General features: G+C 46.8%; 1 protein-coding gene across 11 annotated transcripts in view; it reads right to left on the minus strand.

Annotated features, from left to right (window-relative positions):
• Positions 1-17,803, minus strand: part of EXOC6 (exocyst complex component 6) — a 734,347-nt gene that overhangs the window by 252,783 nt on the left and 463,761 nt on the right. For 8 of the 11 annotated variants that reach the window (XM_029609910.1, XM_029609905.1, XM_029609906.1 and 5 more), the window contains one exon: positions 10,458-10,487. The exons of the other annotated variants lie outside the window; for them this stretch is intronic. In XM_029609910.1, the coding sequence (XP_029465770.1) occupies positions 10,458-10,487 (30 nt within the window). The remainder of the gene's footprint in view (positions 1-10,457; positions 10,488-17,803) is intronic. 11 annotated transcript variants of the gene reach the window in all.

Raw genomic sequence — 17,803 nt, forward strand, 5'->3', positions numbered from 1 at the left:
AGAAACTTTGACAGAAAGTTTTCCTGCCTGGGCTCCCTTCAATGACGTCACCCACATGTGAGGACTAGCATCCTGCTTGTCCTGGGATAACAATTAGAGATAGCAAATCTTGCTTACCTGATGTAACAGGTGTTCTCACAGGACAGCAGGATGTTAGTCCTCACAAATGGGTGACATCGAGGATGGAGCCCACCACGGAAAACTTCTGTCAAAGTTTAAACAGAACTTTGACTGGCCCCTACTGGGCATGCCCAGCAAGGCACTGACCCTGCAGCCAGCAGGGGTCTCCCTCCAGTCTGATTTTCAAAGCTACAGGCAGTGCCTAACAAGTAAAAACAAAAGGAACCCAACACCGCGGGGTGGCGGGCGGGTTTCGTGAGGACTAACATCCTGCTGTCCTGTGAGAACACCTGTTACATCAGGTAAGCAACATTTGCTTTCTCACAGGACAAGCAGGATGGTTGTCCTCACAAATGGGTGAGTACCGAGCTGAGGATGTCCCGACTTGCACCAAATGCACCCAACGATGTGCAAGAGGCACAACAACTGGGGTGGAATTTGGTAAGGGCATCCGCACCCTACCGGGAAGGTGGAAGGGTGTTGGTACATCATGTTGGAAAAAGGTTACGCAAGACAGATTGGCCGAAGATGGAGTCCTGTCTTCCAGCTTTGTCCAAACAATAGTGGGCTGCAAAAGTATGGAGAGAACTCCAGGTTGCAGCTTTGCAGATGTCAGGAAGCGGCACCGATCGAAGGTGTGCCACCGAAGTCGCCATGGCCCTCACAGAGTGTGCTTTTACATGGTCTTGAAAAGGAATGCCAGCTTGCTGATAGCAAAAAGAAATGCAGTCCGCCAACCAGGAGGAAAGAGCCTGCTTACCCACAGGTTGTCCTAACTTGTTAGGATGGAAAGAGACGAATAATTGAGTGCTCTTTCTGTGAGAAACTGTACGGTCTAGATAGAATGCTAGAGCCCGTTTACAGTCTAGGGTATGCAGAGTCTGTTCTCCGGAGTTGGAGTGGGGCCTGGGAAAAAAGATAGGTAGTATGATGGATTGATTGATGTGAAACTCCGATACTACCTTAGGTAAAAATTTAGGGTGAGTGCGGAGTACCGCCCGGTCCTGCAGGAGTTTAGTGTAAGGCGGATAGGTGACTAAGGCCTGTAACTCACTAACCCTGCGAGCTGAAGTGACAGCTAAAAGGAATAATACCTTCCATGTGAGATACTTTAATTCACAGGAGTGTAGAGGTTCGAAAGGTGGTTTCATTAGCCGACCAAGAACCAGATTAAGGTCCCAAGATGGGGCCGGAGGACGTAAGGGTGGCTTCAGATGGAGCAAGCCTTTAAGAAAGCGTGTTACCAGGGGTTGTACTGAAATAGGGACACCCTGTATGCCTTTATGGAAAGCGGCTACTGCACTGACATGCATCCTAATGGAAGAGGTTTTAAGACCCGATTCCGATAGATGCCATAAATAGTCCAAGAACTTAGAGATTGGACAGGAAAGGGGATCAAGGGACTGGGAAGTGCACCAAGATGTGTACCTTTTCCATTTATACGAATAGGATCTTCTGGTGGAGGGCTTTCGTGAAGCTATCAGGACACGAGAAACCGAATCCGAAAGGTTAAAAGGCTGAAGGACTAACCTTTCAACATCCATGCCGTCAGGGACAAGGCTTGGAGGTTGGGATGGAGGAGGCATCCGTCGTTCTGAGTGAGCAGATGCGGATCTGTTCCCAGAGGGATGTGCCTGCGGATGGAGAGATCCTGAAGAATGGGAAACCACACCTGGCGTGGCCAGTGGGGTGCTATCAGGATCATGGTTCCTCCGTCCTGGCGAAGCTTCACGAGAGTCCTTGACAGAAGAGGAAGTGGAGGGAATGCATAGAGCAGACCTGATGTCCACTTGAGGGAGAAGGCATCCCTCGGCCGAGAGTGGTGGCTCCGAATGAGAGAGCAGTAATTGTCTACTTTGTGGTTCTGAGGGGACGCAAAGAGATCTATGTGGGGAGAACCCCACTTGTGAAATAGAGAGGTCGCTACCAGAGGATCGAGTGACCACTCGTGTGGTTGGAAGACCTGGCTCAGCTGATCTGCCAATACATTGTCTACTCCCGGCAGGTAAGTGGCCCTGAGGTACATGGAGTGGGAGAGGGCTTCTGCCCAAATCTGCGCAGCTTCCTGACACAGAAGGAAAGAGCCTGTGCCTCCCTGCTTGTTTATGTACCACATGGCCACTTGGTTGTCTGTCTGGATTAAGATTATCTGATTCGAAAGACGATCTTTGAACGTTCTGAGCGCGTAACGGATTGCTCGAAGTTCCAAAAAATTTATCTGGTGTTCGGCTTCCTCTGGTGACCATAACCCTTGGGTTTGGAAATCGTCCACATGAGCCCCCAACCGATGTGGGAAGCGTCGGTGGTCAGGATTACTTGTGGATCTGGTAGGAGAAAAGGTAAGCCCTGAAGGAGATTGATTTGAGTCGTCCACCAGGTTAAAGACAGGCGAAGCGCTTGTGTAACTGCGACTATGGAGGACAGGCACTGAGAAGCTTGAATCCATTGGTGTCGCAGAGTCCACTGTGTTACTCTCATGGCTAGTCGGGTCATGGGAGTGACTTGAACTGAGGATGCCATGTGTCCTAGGAGAATGAGGAATTGGCGAGCCGTGGCCGTGTCTTGAGACTGGAGCTGGCGAGCTAGGGACATGAGAGTTTGGACCCGCTGCAGCGGAAGGTAGGCCTTTGCCTGTAAGGTGTCCAAGTCTGCCCCAATGAAAGATAAGGTTTGAGATGGGACTAAGCAAGATTTCTCGTAATTGACAAGAAACCCTAAGGAAAGGAGTGTGTTGATTGTCAATTTTAGGGAGGAGTGGGCAATCTGAGGGGTGGAGGCCCTGATTAGCCAATCGTCCAGATAGGGGTAGACGTGGACACCTTCCTTCCTGAGGAATGCTGCTACCACTACGAGGCATTTGGTGAAGACTCGTGGAGCAGATGCCAGACCGAAAGGTAGTACTCGGTATTGATAATGGTCGCGGCCTACCAGAAACCGCAGATACTTGCGATGGGATTGTGTTATCGCAATATGGGTATAAGCATCCTTTAGGTCGAGGGAGCACAGCCAATCCCCCCTTTGCAGCAGAGGGAGTAGCGCACCCAGGGTTACCATCTTGAACTTTTCTTTTTGAAGGTACTTGTTGAGGGCCCGAAGGTCCAAAATGGGACGTAGCCCCCCTGACTTCTTTGGAATTAGGAAGTACCTGGAGTAGAATCCCTTGCCTCGTTGAGAGGGAGGGACGGGTTCTATAGCATTTGATTGCAAAAGAAGGGATACTTCCTGTTGTAATTGAGTCAAGTGGCTGGATAGACTCCATGCTTGAAGAGGCGGGGAGTCTGCCGGAAGAGTTATGAAGTTGAGGTGGTAACCCTGTGTGATAATTGCCAGCACCCACTGATCTGAGGTAATCTGTATCCAATGCTGTAAAAAGTGGCACAGACGACCCCCCACAGGGATGTCGGGAAGTGGGATGTGGCATGTGCTCCGTACCGGGAAGTCAAAGGCCTGCCGCAGGCCCAGGAGCTGGGGCCACAGCAGGTCTTTGTTTTCGAGGTTGGCGTGGCTGAGGTCTAGTGGAGGATCGAGCCGGACGAGGCCTAGCCGATGGAGGATAATAACGACGTGGCCGAAAGAAAGACTTTTTAGAGTCCTTCTTAGGTGGTGGTTTGGAGGATACCTCAGATGGAACAGACGAAAGTTGCTTCAACGTCTCGTGGTGATCCTTCAATTCTGCCACAATTTGTTGAATCTGTTCTCCAAACAGATTGTCCCCTAAGCAGGGTAAATCGGCTAGACGATCCTGGACCTCTGGGCGAAGGTTAGATGACTTTAACCAAGCCCAACGTCTGGCTGAGATGGCAGTAGCTGAGACTTTTGTGGAAGCATCGAAGATATCGTAGGCCGTTCTGATCTCGTGCTTCCCAGCCTCAAATCCTTTGTGAAGAAGGGCTTGAAGCTGTGGCTGGTATTGGTCCGGTAACGTGTCAGCGTAGTCCTGCATCTGTTTAAGGATGGCTCTGTTGTATTGAGTCATGTAAAGTTGGTATGAAGCTATGCGAGATATCAACATGGCCCCATGATACACTTTCCGTCCCACACTATCTAGGAATTTGTTGTCCTTGATAGGGGGAGTGGAAGAGTGTGGTTTTAGGCGCTTGGCCTTCTTTTGTGCAGACTCAACTACAACAGAGCGATGATCCAGTTGAGGCTTCTGAAATCCTGGTGCTGACTGAACAAGGTATGTGGAGTCAGCTTTCTTATTAACTGGTGACACGGATGAAGGAGATTCCCAGTTTTTCTTTAAAAGATCCAGAAATACCTGGTGAATGGGGATGGAAGCGATGATTTTTGGGGCATCCAGAAATTGGAGCAGTTCCATCATTTGGTGCCTGTCATCGGTTTCAGATTGCAACTGAAAAGGTACAATTTCTGACATCTCCTTTACAAAATTAATAAAGGAGAGATCTTCAGGAGGAGATCGTTTTCTACTCTCTGTAGGAGATGGTGGGGATGGCAAATCTGTATCAGAAGATGTATCATCACCCCAGGTATCATAAGGATCATGTGGGGCTTGCAGACCTGAAGGACCTGGTTGAGGATCCAAAGGCATCGATGGAAATCTGGATGGAATCGGTGCTGCAAGCGGAACTGTAAACGGCATCGAGGGCTTCGGGGCTGCCGATGGAATCGGTGCAGGTCTTGGAATCGATGGAGCCGAGGGATAAATCGGTGGAGAGGTATGCGAAGGCACCGATGGGACTACTCCGGACGGGGGAATCCGAAACGGTGTTTCTCCTGCCGATGAGAATCCTGCCGGAGACGATGGTGTAGTCGGTGCTACTGGAATCACCGATGGAAGGGCCCGCATGAGTGCCTCCATACGATTCAGTAGCGGTGCCAGCGCTTCCACTAGAGGCTCGGTGGTCGGTTCCCTCCTCGGTGGCGGAGTCGGTGCCGAGGTCGGTGCCTGAGGCGGTGCCAGAATCGGTGCCGGAGACGGTGCCGGTGGAGGCTGGAACCTTTGCATCGCTTTCTCGATGGCCTCCTGGACCAGCCGGTCCAGTTCTGCACGGAGACCAGGGGTAACGATACCCGGCTCGACGGGAGAGGGAGGCTGAGGCAGAGCCGGAGGGACCACCGTAACCGGTGGGATCACGGCTCCCACACCCCGAGAAGGTGAGGGTTTCCTCGATGCCTGCGAACGAGACGTGGACGGTGCAAGGTCTGACCGAGGCTTTTTTGTCGGTGGCTCGGCCTGTTCAGAGGTCGATGGCTGTGGATCCTCGACGGGCCGAGACTTGTGCCGCCGATGGCGATGCTTGTCCTTCCGATCTCCTCGCCCATCCGGGGAGGGGACAGGAGTCGACGGCCGAGAAGTCATCGGTGGTGGACGGTCACCGGAGGGTTGACGGTGGTGGTGCAACTTCGACGGTGCCAGTTCCGATGACGTCGATGCTATCGATGGTGTTGGGGTGGGTGCATGGAAGAGGAGCCCCATCTTCTCCATCCTGGCTTTACGACCCTTAGGTGTCATTAGGGCACATTTAGTGCAAGTCAGGACATCATGCTCACTTCCCAAACACAGAACACAGACCCTATGGGGGTCTGTGATGGACATAGTCCGGGTGCAATCCGGACAACGACGGAACCCCGTCGCCATGGCCTAGGGCCAAATTTAGCCGCGGGAACGGTAAGTGCCAACAGACCTCAAGGGCCAAAATCGACGGCAGTCGATGAAAATCGGCAAAAAACTTACCGGATTCCGCGAAGGTGACAAAAATTTGTTGAAGGGAGACCCCTGAGGGGCAAATTTTCTTCGGAAAGAAAAAACCGAATTCCTGTCAGGAACGTGGTAAGAGAGCTCCTTTCACCGCGTGGCAGCTGCTGCGCGGAAAAAAGAAGACTGGAGGGAGACCCCTGCTGGCTGCAGGGTCAGTGCCTTGCTGGGCATGCCCAGTAGGGGCCAGTCAAAGTTCTGTTTAAACTTTGACAGAAGTTTTCCGTGGTGGGCTCCATCCTCGATGTCACCCATTTGTGAGGACAACCATCCTGCTTGTCCTGTGAGAAATATCTCTTCATAAAGCCAAAACATATCCTGGGTGGAAAGTTTTCATGACTCTGTCCAAAGTGTATGCAACATGACCCATGACTGATAGACACGCTGCCAAAAAAAATATGACATAAAAGAAGACAAAGGAACTTCAGCATCACCATGAAACAAATTTTGGGGTAGATTTTCAAACCCCAGTGCACGTGAATACCGGGGTTTATGTGCGTGGCTGGGCCTTTTGCGTGCTGGGCCAATTTTCAAATGGCCCCGGGACGCGTGTAAGTCCCTGGGCTTGAAAAAGGGGCGGTCCAGGGGTAGGGCGGGGCTAAAGGTAGCCGGCACCACGGCAATTTGCTGTGATGCCAGCACACGCAACTTGCTCCAGCTCTGAGGCAGGAGCAAAAGGTAAAATAAGAAAATTTGGGGTGGTTAGGATAGGGCTAGGGGGAGCGGACTGGGAGGGAATTGGGGAAGGCCCCAATGCGTGGCTGTGTGTATTTGCTAAAGTTGACCCCCCCCATGCGCGCCAAACTGGCATTTTATAACATGCGCAAGCTAGCACGTGCACGTTATAAAATCCCGCATCCATGTGTGCGCGCCAGGTAGCGAGCACACATGGATGCAAACTGACCATCTGATTTCCCTGCCCATCTGATCTACAAGAAGCAGTTTTGGCCTGCCAGTAAGTCCTATTATATTACTTTTGCAAAGACAATCTTACCGATCCTTACATTCAGTTTACAAATTATCTCCAAGTTCCCAAGTATTTGCAGATCTCTATATTTCTGTATACATATAGGACCTGATTTTAAAAAGCATTTACTCGAGTAAAACTGGGTTTTACTTGAGTAAGTGGGCTTTTGAAAATTGCTACAATATATGCCATTGAATTGTCCATAGAATTTACCGGGTGGATTTTAAAAGCCCTGCTCGCATAAATCCGTCCGGATTTATGCGAGCAGGGCCCTCACGCGCCGGCGGCCTATTTTGCGTAGGCCGCCGGCGCGCGCAGAGCCCCTGGGACGCGCGTAAGTCCCAGGGTTTTTTGAAGGGGGCGTGTTGGGGGCGGGGCCGAACGATGCGGCGTTTCGGGTGCGGGACCCGGGGTGTGGCGCCGGCCCGGGGGCGTGGTCCAGGCCTCCGGACCAGCTCCCGGGTCGGATGATGGCGCGCCAGCAGTCTGCTGGCGCGCGTAGATTTATGTCTGCTTCTCGCAGGCGTAAATCTAGAGACAATGGTAAGGGGGGGTTTAGATAGGGCCGGGGGGGTGGGTTAGGTAGGGGAAGGGAGGGGAAGGGAGGGGAAGGTGAGGGGAGGGAACGGAGGCAGGCTGTGTGGCTCGGCACGCGCAAGCTGCCCAAAATCGGCAGCCTTGCGCGCGCCGATCCAGGATTTTATAAGATACGCGCGTAACCCCCGAAAAGCTGTCCCAAGCTGCCCCTGCGCACGCAAGCCCCAGGACGTGCGTATGTCCCAGGGCTTCCAAAAAGGGGCGGGGTGTGGGCGGTCCTGGGCGGGCCGGGGCCGGGGGCGGGGCCGGAGCCTCCAGGCTCAGCGGCCATTTGCCGCTGTGCCCGGGATCACGGGCCGGCCATCGGCCGGCGTGCGTAAGTTCTTCAACAAAGGTATGGGGGTTTTTTTTAGATAGGGCTGGGGGACAGGTTAGTTAGGGAAAGGGAGGGGAAGGTGGGGGGAGGCGGAAGGAAAGTTCCCTCCGAGGCCGCTCCGATTTCGGAGGGGCCTGGGAGGGAACGGAGGAAGGCTGCGTGGCTCGGCATGCGCAAGTTGCACAATTGTGCACCCCCTTGTGCGTGCTGACCCAGGATTTTATAACATGCGCGCGGCAGCGCGCGCATGTTATAAAATCATGCGTAGATTTGTTTGCGCCGGGTTGCACAAACAAATCTATGCCCGTGCGCACCTTTTAAAATTTGGCCCATACTGTTTGCTCATAAGTTTTGTTTGAACTGTTAATTTGAGTTCTTGTGAAATATTGGGGATGTGGGTATTACATTAACTTGTAGAATATTTATTGTAACCTGCTTTGGGGTTCTATAATTCAAGCTGGGTAATCAAATGTAAATAATAAATGGAAGGTTGGCAATTTTCAGATGATCAGTTTATACAGGTAAATGGCTTTGAAAACAGTCCTTTTAATGAGCAATGTCCATATAAGAAATGATGATTTATACTTCAGATTCATTAGCAAAATAAAAGCAATCTACCTCTCAATCATTCATTTTCTGGAATGCCCATCTCATATAAGGGAGCATTTTGCATTCTCTTTTAAATACTCCATCCTAAGGGGATTTAGATGTTCCTTAACAGCAACATTACTAGCAATCTAATAAACTTCCCTGGTATACATCCTTACCTCACTTACACCATGACTAACCTTCATGTTTGAATTTTATATTATTTTACACTATCGTTACATGTTTGATTTAATAACCTGTCCTTTCTCTTCTCTCTCTGCCAAGTTCTAATCTCCCTGTTATTTGTAACTGCCTTTTTCCGCACCATTGTTTTAGTTTTGTTTACGATGCACACTTGTTTTAATGTGAACCAGCATGATGGGACTGCGTTCTCGAATGCCGGTATATAAAAACCCTAAATAAATAAATAAATAAATAAATAAATAAATAAATAAATACACATGATATGTAAAGATCTAAAAATCTTCACAAACAAATTCTGTTTAAAAATATTTTTAGTTGTCCTCAATTCTGTCTTTGAGGATTTCTTAGCCAGTCTGATTTTCACTGTTGTATGTAAATATATCTCATGCATATTCATTGTGGATATCCTCAAAACTAGACTGGCTGGGACTGAACATCCCCTGTTTTAGGTTATAAGGCCTTGCACATGCAAAAAACATGCATCTCTAGCTTGATTTAGTCAAACAGTTTATCTGACATATCACTCTAGAAATGTATGGCCAGATCAGAAGGATCTAATGTTACTAGTGTGTGCAGTACCAGCAAAAAATGTTAAGATATGATTTTATATCACTATGGTAATTAAAACTATGTTCACTGAAAGCATACAGCCATGGTAGAAAAACGTATCTTGGCTAAGGACTTTTCTGGTGTCAGTGCTAGGATTTGTTTTTGCATTATGCTGTAAAACTGAAAAATGTCTTTGATTCCCTGGGAATAACTATCTTGTTGCTTTTTGGCAATAGTCTTACAGGAATTTTAGCACCAAATGATGCGGCAGCTAAATCTCTTGTAGAATCTCACAAGAGGTATTAACCAGGTCTTTTCTTGTAGCAGCAAAAGTTCCTGCAGACAGGGCAGCTGAAAACCTAAAAGGCAACAACATTTCAACTGAGAATCAAAGAAAGAGGAACTGTTCAGGCAGCAATCAGACAAGAGTTTTCACTTTTACAATGGAATATGATAAAGGGTTAGAAAAATATGTACCAGAAAAGTACTTAGCAAGCAAGTGAATATTATAAAAGAGACATTCTTACATCATTTCATCTTATTTGCTATTAGTGCTTTAATTTTAATATAACTGACCATCAGATAATGATGTACACCTTCTTATGTTCCATAAAATAACAAAGAAACATTAATGAAATAAAATTATAATTAAATAGCATACTATTAAAAAAAATATATATATATACACACACACACAAATAATTTTTTTGCATACAAAATGTTTAGATTTAAATATAATAAACTACATTTTTCCAGACAAAAATGACTAAGAAATTTTGTGCATGATGTTTTCATTAACTCAAGATTTCATGTTATGATTCACTGGAACACATGCAGAGAAAAGTAATGAATAATTCTTATTTTTAGATGGGAAGTTTACTTGCAATTTGTGAATACTGGTTTCAATCAGATTTACTTATAAAGATTTATATATAATTAAACTTTGAACAAAAGTAATATTTCATGCAGCTATCTATAATTAAATAGGGAGCTATTTCTAAGTATTAATACATAGTTGCTAAAATAGTTATTAAAATCATAATTTTTTTCTATTACTTGTCTATTCTTAATTGTCTTGTGCTATATACTGTATGCACTGGGACAACATAAAGCTATTAATTAAACATGATGATGATCTGTTTAGTATTAAGTATTGATAGTATTGTATGTATTGTTTTATGTATTATGATTGTAAAAATTGTTAACCGTACCAAACATTGTATGGAGAATGCGAGTTACAAGCACTGCTAAATAAACTAGTGACAGCACTGAAGAATCCCTCAGTGTAATCTATCACTCAGTCAACTTTTTCAAATGAACAAAAATGGAAGCAAAGCCTGCAGGCAGCTCACAGTTTTTTCAATGCACATGCTTTTCTTCATTTTTTATCTACTTACCGACATAGCTGCATGGTCATTGGTGTTACTCTGAGAAGGAAATCATCAAGGCAGTCAAAAACAAAACAAAAATATAAGAGTAAACTGCAAAAGAAGTGTTGACAGCAATAAAAGGAAAAGAAACAATCTATTCTCTCCCTACAAATAAATCCATAGAATGTAAAATATTTTTCAGACGGAAGAGGTCTGAATTTAACCATGCATCAGTTCTAGACATAAATAGCATTTAAATAAGATTTCAGCTATAATTTTGAATGACCACAAAAACATAAAATATAATGGGAGATGACTGCCAGGCCCATTCAGTCTACTCATTCCCCGCCTTGCTAAAATGCTGCAAATTTCATCCAGTCTTTGGCTTATTTCACTCTTTCACAGATCTTATGGGGCTTATCCTTTCTTCAATTCCAACTCTGTTTTGGGCTCCACTACCTCAACTGGGAAAATGTTCCATATATTCATTACCCTTTAGATAAAGACACATTCTTGTACAGTACTCCTGAGCCTACCCTCTTTCAGCTTCCTTCCATAATATCTCGTTCTAGAAATGTTATTTATTTATTTATTTACATTTTTATATTCCGCTATTTGGCACTTCAAAGTCGGGCAGATTTTAAAAGCCCTGCTCGCGTAAATCCGCCCGGATTTACGCGAGCAGGGCCTTGCGAGCCGGCGCGCCTATTTTCCATAGGCCGCCGGCGCGCGCAGAGCCCCGGGACGCGCGTAGGTCCCGGGGTTTTTCGAAGGGGGCGTGTCGGGGGTGGGACCGGATGACGCAGCGTTTTGGGGGCGGGGCGCGGCATTTCAGGGGCAGGGACTGGACTGCCCGCGCGTGTAGATTTACGTCTGCTTCTTGCAGGTGTAAATCTAGGGACAAAGATAAGGGGGGGGGGGTTTAGATAGAGCCGGGGGGGGGTGGGTTAGGTAGAGGAAGGGAGGGGAAGGTGAGGGGAGGGCGAAAGAGAGTTCTCTCCGAGGCCTCTCCGATTTCAGAGCAGCCTCAAAGGGAACGGAGGCAGGCTGCGCGGCTCGGCGCGCGCAGGCTGCCCAAAATCGGCAGCCTTGCGCGCACCGATCCAGGATTTTAGAGGATACACGCGGCTATGCTCGTATCTTATAAAATCCAGTGTACTTTTGTTTGCGCCTGCTGCGCAAACAAAAGTACGCGATCGCGCTTTTTAAAAAAATCTACCCCAGTATGCACAAAGCGGAATATATTCAGTACTATAGGTTTTTCCCTTCCTTCAATTCAAAAAATGTTTGTCGTTTATTCATTTATAACCTGTGGTATTTGAATCTATCATCTCTCTCTTTCTGTACTCTCTTCCAGAGCAAATATGGGGCCTCATTTTCTAAAGTATCGCAGGCCTGCGATACTTTAGGTAATGAGGGGCGGGGGGTCAACCCGGGGGAGCGGACCTGTGCTAGCTGGCAGTGATCGTACCGCCGCGGTGCGATCGCTGCGGATTTCGCACCCAATAGCTCCACCATAGAAGGTGTAGCTATTGGGCGCGAACTCAGACGCGAAAAGGCCCTTACCTTTTCATTGTCCGCGGCGTCTTCGCGAAGTTGGCCCCGGTGACACCCCAACTCCTCCTCTTCCGGGGCCGACTCTGCCCCCATCCTGGTATTGCACGCAATTTATTGCGTGCAAGCCTCTTGGAAAATGACCCCCTTAATTCCTTAAGTCTCTTCTCACAAGTTTTGTATTATAGACTCTGTATCATTATGGTAGCTCTCATTTATACTAGTTCTCTAATTCGTCAATATCTATTTGTAAATACAGTTTCCAGAATTGGACACAATACTCCAGATAAATCTCACCAGTGATATAATGCTTATTAAGTAACTGTTTGTCCACTTGGGCAGCCTTGCACGCGCCGACCCCGGATTTTAATGGCTACGCGCGTATCTATTGAAATCCCGCATACTCTTGTTCACACCTGGTGCGCGAACAAAAGTACGCGTGTGCGCAAATTTATAAAATCTACCCCAGCACGCGCAAGGGGGGAATTATTCAAGTTTTGTGTGGCGATGCATACCGGCCTTCCCCAGTTCCCTCCCAGTCCGCTCCAATTAAGGAGTGGACTGGGAGGAAACTTCCCTACCCCCTAGTCTAGCCTCCCTTCCCCTCCCTACCCCCTAAACCCTTTCCCTTACCTTTTTTTTTTTCTTATTTTGTTGCTTACTGCTTCAACGCGTGCCAGGATTCCCTTCCCTGGTATAGCAGCAAATGGCTGCTGATTTTTAAACCCCTGCAAATGGCTGCTGTACTGGCCACCTCCAGCCCCATCCCTCCCCTGCCCCTGGACCACCCCATCTCGCCCCCTGGACCGCCCCTTTCCTTCAGCCTGGCACTTTGGTGCATAATAGGAGTTACGCGCGTGGCCGGGTCCCTTCTAAAATGCGCACAGTGCGCACAAGGCCCGGCCGTGCACGTAATCTCCGTTTTCCCCGCGTACATTGGTTTAAAAATTAGGCTGTTATTAATTTAAATAGACACTGGAGCACATGGTAAAGGCCTTCTAAAATCCAAAAACACTTTTAGCTGTTCTAAATAAAAAACTCTGTTATATTTGCTAACATATTTACAAAGATAGTGAAGTAAGAAAAAGTAGCCTAAAGCAGTGTCTTCTTGCCAAAGGGCAAGAAAGTCTTTTCTCTCTTGGGTCACACGAGCAAAATCAGAGAAAATCCGCACCATCTGACCACAGAATAAAGAATAAAGATTCCTAAAGAACTTTTGCTTTACATTACATAAGTCTTGAGAGGAAATAAATGAAACCAAAATAGTACTGCGCTCAATAATTTCAACAACAGAATTCTCAAGAAAATTGTTAGAAAAGATGAAACATTAGTATTTTGTTGGGAAATAGTGGAAGAACTAGTAGAAAGAAAATACAACTTATTAATAGAGAGCAACTGATCAGATGAAAATTTTAGAACTTCCTGAAAATATTATTTTTTAAGTCACAAAAGGAATTTTCTCAATAACGTTGGGGACATTTAAAAAACAAAAAATTAAGTGTCTCCATCTAGAGAGCACATTTCGATCTTTCATAGTTGCTCAATTAAAAGCCTGTATATCCTTGATATTAGCCTTAATGGCCAAGATCTTAGTGTTAATTGCAGAAACCTGGTCATCATAATTAGTAAGCATTTGTACAAACTTTAAGGAAACCCCTTACCCTTTAGACCAGCAGTTGATAAATTACACGTCCCTGCTCACAGCTTTGCATGGAGTTGAGCAGCCTGATGTGCATCATGTTGAGAGAGCAATGAGATCGCCTATGGAGGAAATGTCTTTGAGACCTGATCACCGACCTCCACCAATACAGAGATGTGGCTATTCTTGCATCTCTGCGCCTCCCAACAATGATGTGCTGATACAACCGTGGTGGAGGGGGCTGCTGAGATGTCCACGCTCAAGTTGCAGGATTCTGCCTTGCTCCCGGAAGATCATGGTGGAGAGAACTTGGCTATGTCCTCTTCACCTTCTTCAGTATCTTCAGACTCTGGAAGATTGGGAGCTGTGGAGGGCATATTTTCTCCTGGTTTGCTTCAGGAGGAACAGCGTGATTCCCACACAGCCAGTGGTAGTGACACTGGATTCCCCTTGAGAAATTCTGCTCTGCTTTGGGAAATCCTTAAATGCTTGCTCTACCAAGATAGATAATCTTTTCTTAAAGTTTGAACAGATTGGCAATTCTGAGATTAACAGATGTTATCACTCTAAGATTTCACTCCTGTTTGGGGTACAGCAGTACCTCATAACTCTTGGATTTCAGCTCCTTAAATGTACTTTTTCAGTTGCCAAACTCTCAATCACACCTCAAGCTTTCTTAAATCATTCTTCATTTTTTTTATGACATCTGGAGTTTCCAGCTGTGGCAGATCATGTCATCTGTAAAATGACGAAATTTTCTTACTAGTCCGCTACAGTATGAGAACATAAGGATAACATGAACATTCTGTTATGATATTGAGGTGTTTGGTGGATTCTCAGGGGCAACAGTGATGTTATCTCCTACGGGGAGGAGCCCTGTAGGGAGACTGATGCACCGGGCTAGACTCAATAGCACAAACACAGAGATAGTTTCTTTTATTGTACAGCTAGGATGACCACCAGAGGTGGCAGTAGAGAGCAGGTTAGCTGGTAGCAGTCTATAATCCTTGGCAAGGGAGACCTTTCCCACAATGGTGGTGTAAGGCCCCGATGCAGATGTCCAATAAGGCACTGTAGTAGAGACAGACTGACAGATGTTAAACACACTCCCATAGCTGAGTAGAGAGAATCCCAATGAGCAGCAGAGAGCATAAGCGTTAGCAGTCCATGGTCCTCGGCAGAGAAAACCCATTCCACAATGGTAGTGTAGGGCCTGATGCAGAGAGGTAGCAAGGAACTGATGAGAGACAGACTAGTAGAAGTTGTACTCACTCTCTGTAGCTGATAGATGGATTTCCAGCAGGTTGAAGAATGGAGCAGGCACCAGGATAGACACACAGGCCCTCGAGGAGCAAGTACCTGTAAGAGGATAGGCACCTGGAAATAAGCAGAGGGCCCCCGAGGAGCAGGTACCCAAGTTAGAGAACTCCAAAGGGTGAAGATAGCTTCCAGTGGATAGAAGCGGCAGAGTAGCTTCAGACCAGGGCATACCGATCCTTGCTAACTCAGTGAGAGTCAGCAAATGGGCAACCTTAAATATGCGGAAGCAGTGATGTCACTCGAGGGGGACGCCCCTGAGGTTCGCGCCAACACTGCTACAAAGGTAGGGATGCGCACGCGCCCTAGGAGACCTCGGGTCAAGATGGCCGAATGCCGCGCCAGAGCCGCTCCCGTGAAGCCAGAGGGTGTGGCAAGGAGACGCCACAGATGCCATACTCCCGAGGCTGGTGGAGAAAGCTGAGAGAAAGGTGAGGCATGTTGGGCGAAGTCGTCTGAGCCTGACGGACGCAACACATTCTCTACTGGATTACAAGAAAATAAGTAAAAACCCCTTCCTATAGAAGAGGCAGAAATATACAAGCCCCGTTATTCACTTATTTAAAAAAACTTGGGCAATGATTCTAAAATAACTGAGTTTTGAGTTAAACATAGCAAATGCATTCTGCTCTGCTTTGGACTGAACAAGCACTAAAATATGAGAATGAGAACAAGTTGGAACAGTAAAACAAGAATACTTCGACATATGAAAACTTAGGACCAATACAGTTGCTAGAAATACTGGGGTAGATTTTCAGAGGGTTACGCGCGTAACCCCCGAAAAACCTACCCCAACCCCCCCCCTGCGGGCGCCAAGCTTATCTTGCATAGGTTTCCGGTGCGCGCAAAGCCCCGGGATGCGCGTAAGTCCTGGGGCTTTCCTGGGGGGCGTGTTGGGGGGGGGGCGTGTTGCGGCCGGCGCATCATCTGGGGGCATTCTGGGGGCATGGCCGCAGCCTCCAGACCAGCCCCCGGACCGGAACATGGTGCGCGGCAGCCGACCCGGCACGCACAAAGTTACACCTGCCTTGAGCAGGCATAACTTGTTCAACAAAGGTAGGGGGGTGTAGATAGGACCGTGGGGGTGGGTTAGGTAGGGGAAGGGAGGGGAAGGTGGGGGGAGGCCGAAAGAAAGTTCCCTCCGAGGCCGCTCCGATTTCGGAGCGGCCTCGGAAGGAACAGAGGCAGGCTGCGCGGCTCGGCGCGCACAGGCTGCCGATTTTGGGAAGCCTTGTGTGCGCCGACCCTGGATTTTAATGGATACGCGCGTATCTATTGAAGTCGCGCGAACAAAAATACGCGTGTGTGCAAATTTATAAAATCTACCCCACTATTCCTAAGGATTTTTGCTCTCAAAATTTACAAATTAAACACAGGAACGGTAACTTTGAAACAGCTGTGCAGGCACACATGTACGCGTGTATACCGGCTCACACCTATGGACACAGTCGTATTATAGCATACACAAAATATGTGCACATGGTATAAAATAGGCTGTATGTGCATACATGTGTGCACAATTCTATATGGATACACGCATGTGCATGCAAATGCTGGCTCTACCAGTTAAGTGGGGGGATTTTAGTAGATACGCGTGCCGACCCAATTACAAGTTTCTCCAGTTTGTTCCCAATTAGTACAGGTAAAGGATAGGACTTCCTAATCCCTTTAGTTAATTAGCCTCCCTTTTAACCTACTAGCCCCTACCCTTAAAACTCCACTAACTAGCCTATTTTTTTTTGTTCCTGGACTTACACAGCATCTATCGCAGAAGTAAAGTTATGTTGTAGGGGACCTTAACATGCACTTGTGTGCGTAAGAATTTACGCTCACATTTCATGTTAAAGCCCTAGAACGCCTATGCCCTGCCCAGACCATGCCCCGCCCCTTTTTCAACTTATTTCTGTGCATACAGGGAGATACACGCATACTCATACACCTTTTAAAATTTGTGCGGTGTGCACCAGCCGGACTTCTGTGCATATCTCCTGTCTTAGGTATGCGCTGGGCTTTTAAAATTCACCCCACAGAGGAAAACTTTCAAAACTGCTTATGTCTGCCCATTTACAAGTTTATATGGGTACGAGCAAAGTTGTTAATATATTTTATAACCTGTATATGTGCAAACAAATGCTCACTAATGTAAAAACCACAAGCTGTGCAAGTTCGAACTTATCTAGAAAAATGGCAGCTAAGGAGTGGCACGCAGCTGGATAAGTCCGAAAACCACTACTTACACAGGCATGTAACGCTTTTCAGACTTATCCAGCTATGTAGGTCTGCTGTTGCTTAGCTGGATAAATTGGAATATAGCTGGATAAATGCCACTACTTATCCAAATAAGTTCAAATTTGTCCAAGTAGTGGGAATGGCGCTACTTAACTGAATAAGTTGAAAATTACTTGGATAAGTGTGCGCAAATCATATAACCACCTATTTGTACTTCCAATTTTAAAAGGATAGGCCTATAGATTTTAATTGCGTTAATTTGACACTTTTACCCCCTGTACATCACCTTTTACACATGTAAGTCAGGGTATTTTTTAAAATGCACACAGTAAAGAAATAACACATTTTATCAATTAGTCTACCAGTTTGCCCAGTCCACCTGCAGATCATGAAAACCCTTCTGGTTCTTCAGCCTGAAGTCCACAAATTGCACCCAGATCCTCTTCCCAATCTTTTTTTCACTTTAGCAATGTTTACAATCACTTACACCAGATATTGAGCAGAAGTAAATATACACAAGTAAAAGACATATGCACGTCACCTTGGCAGGTTTTAAAATAACTTATTTGCATAAATATTGGCCCCACACTAGAACGCCCCTTTCTTACACGTGCAAAATTATTTGCAGACATTG

The sequence above is a fragment of the Rhinatrema bivittatum genome, chromosome 7, assembly GCF_901001135.1.
Source record: "Rhinatrema bivittatum chromosome 7, aRhiBiv1.1, whole genome shotgun sequence".
Taxonomy (NCBI): Eukaryota; Metazoa; Chordata; class Amphibia; order Gymnophiona; family Rhinatrematidae; genus Rhinatrema; species Rhinatrema bivittatum.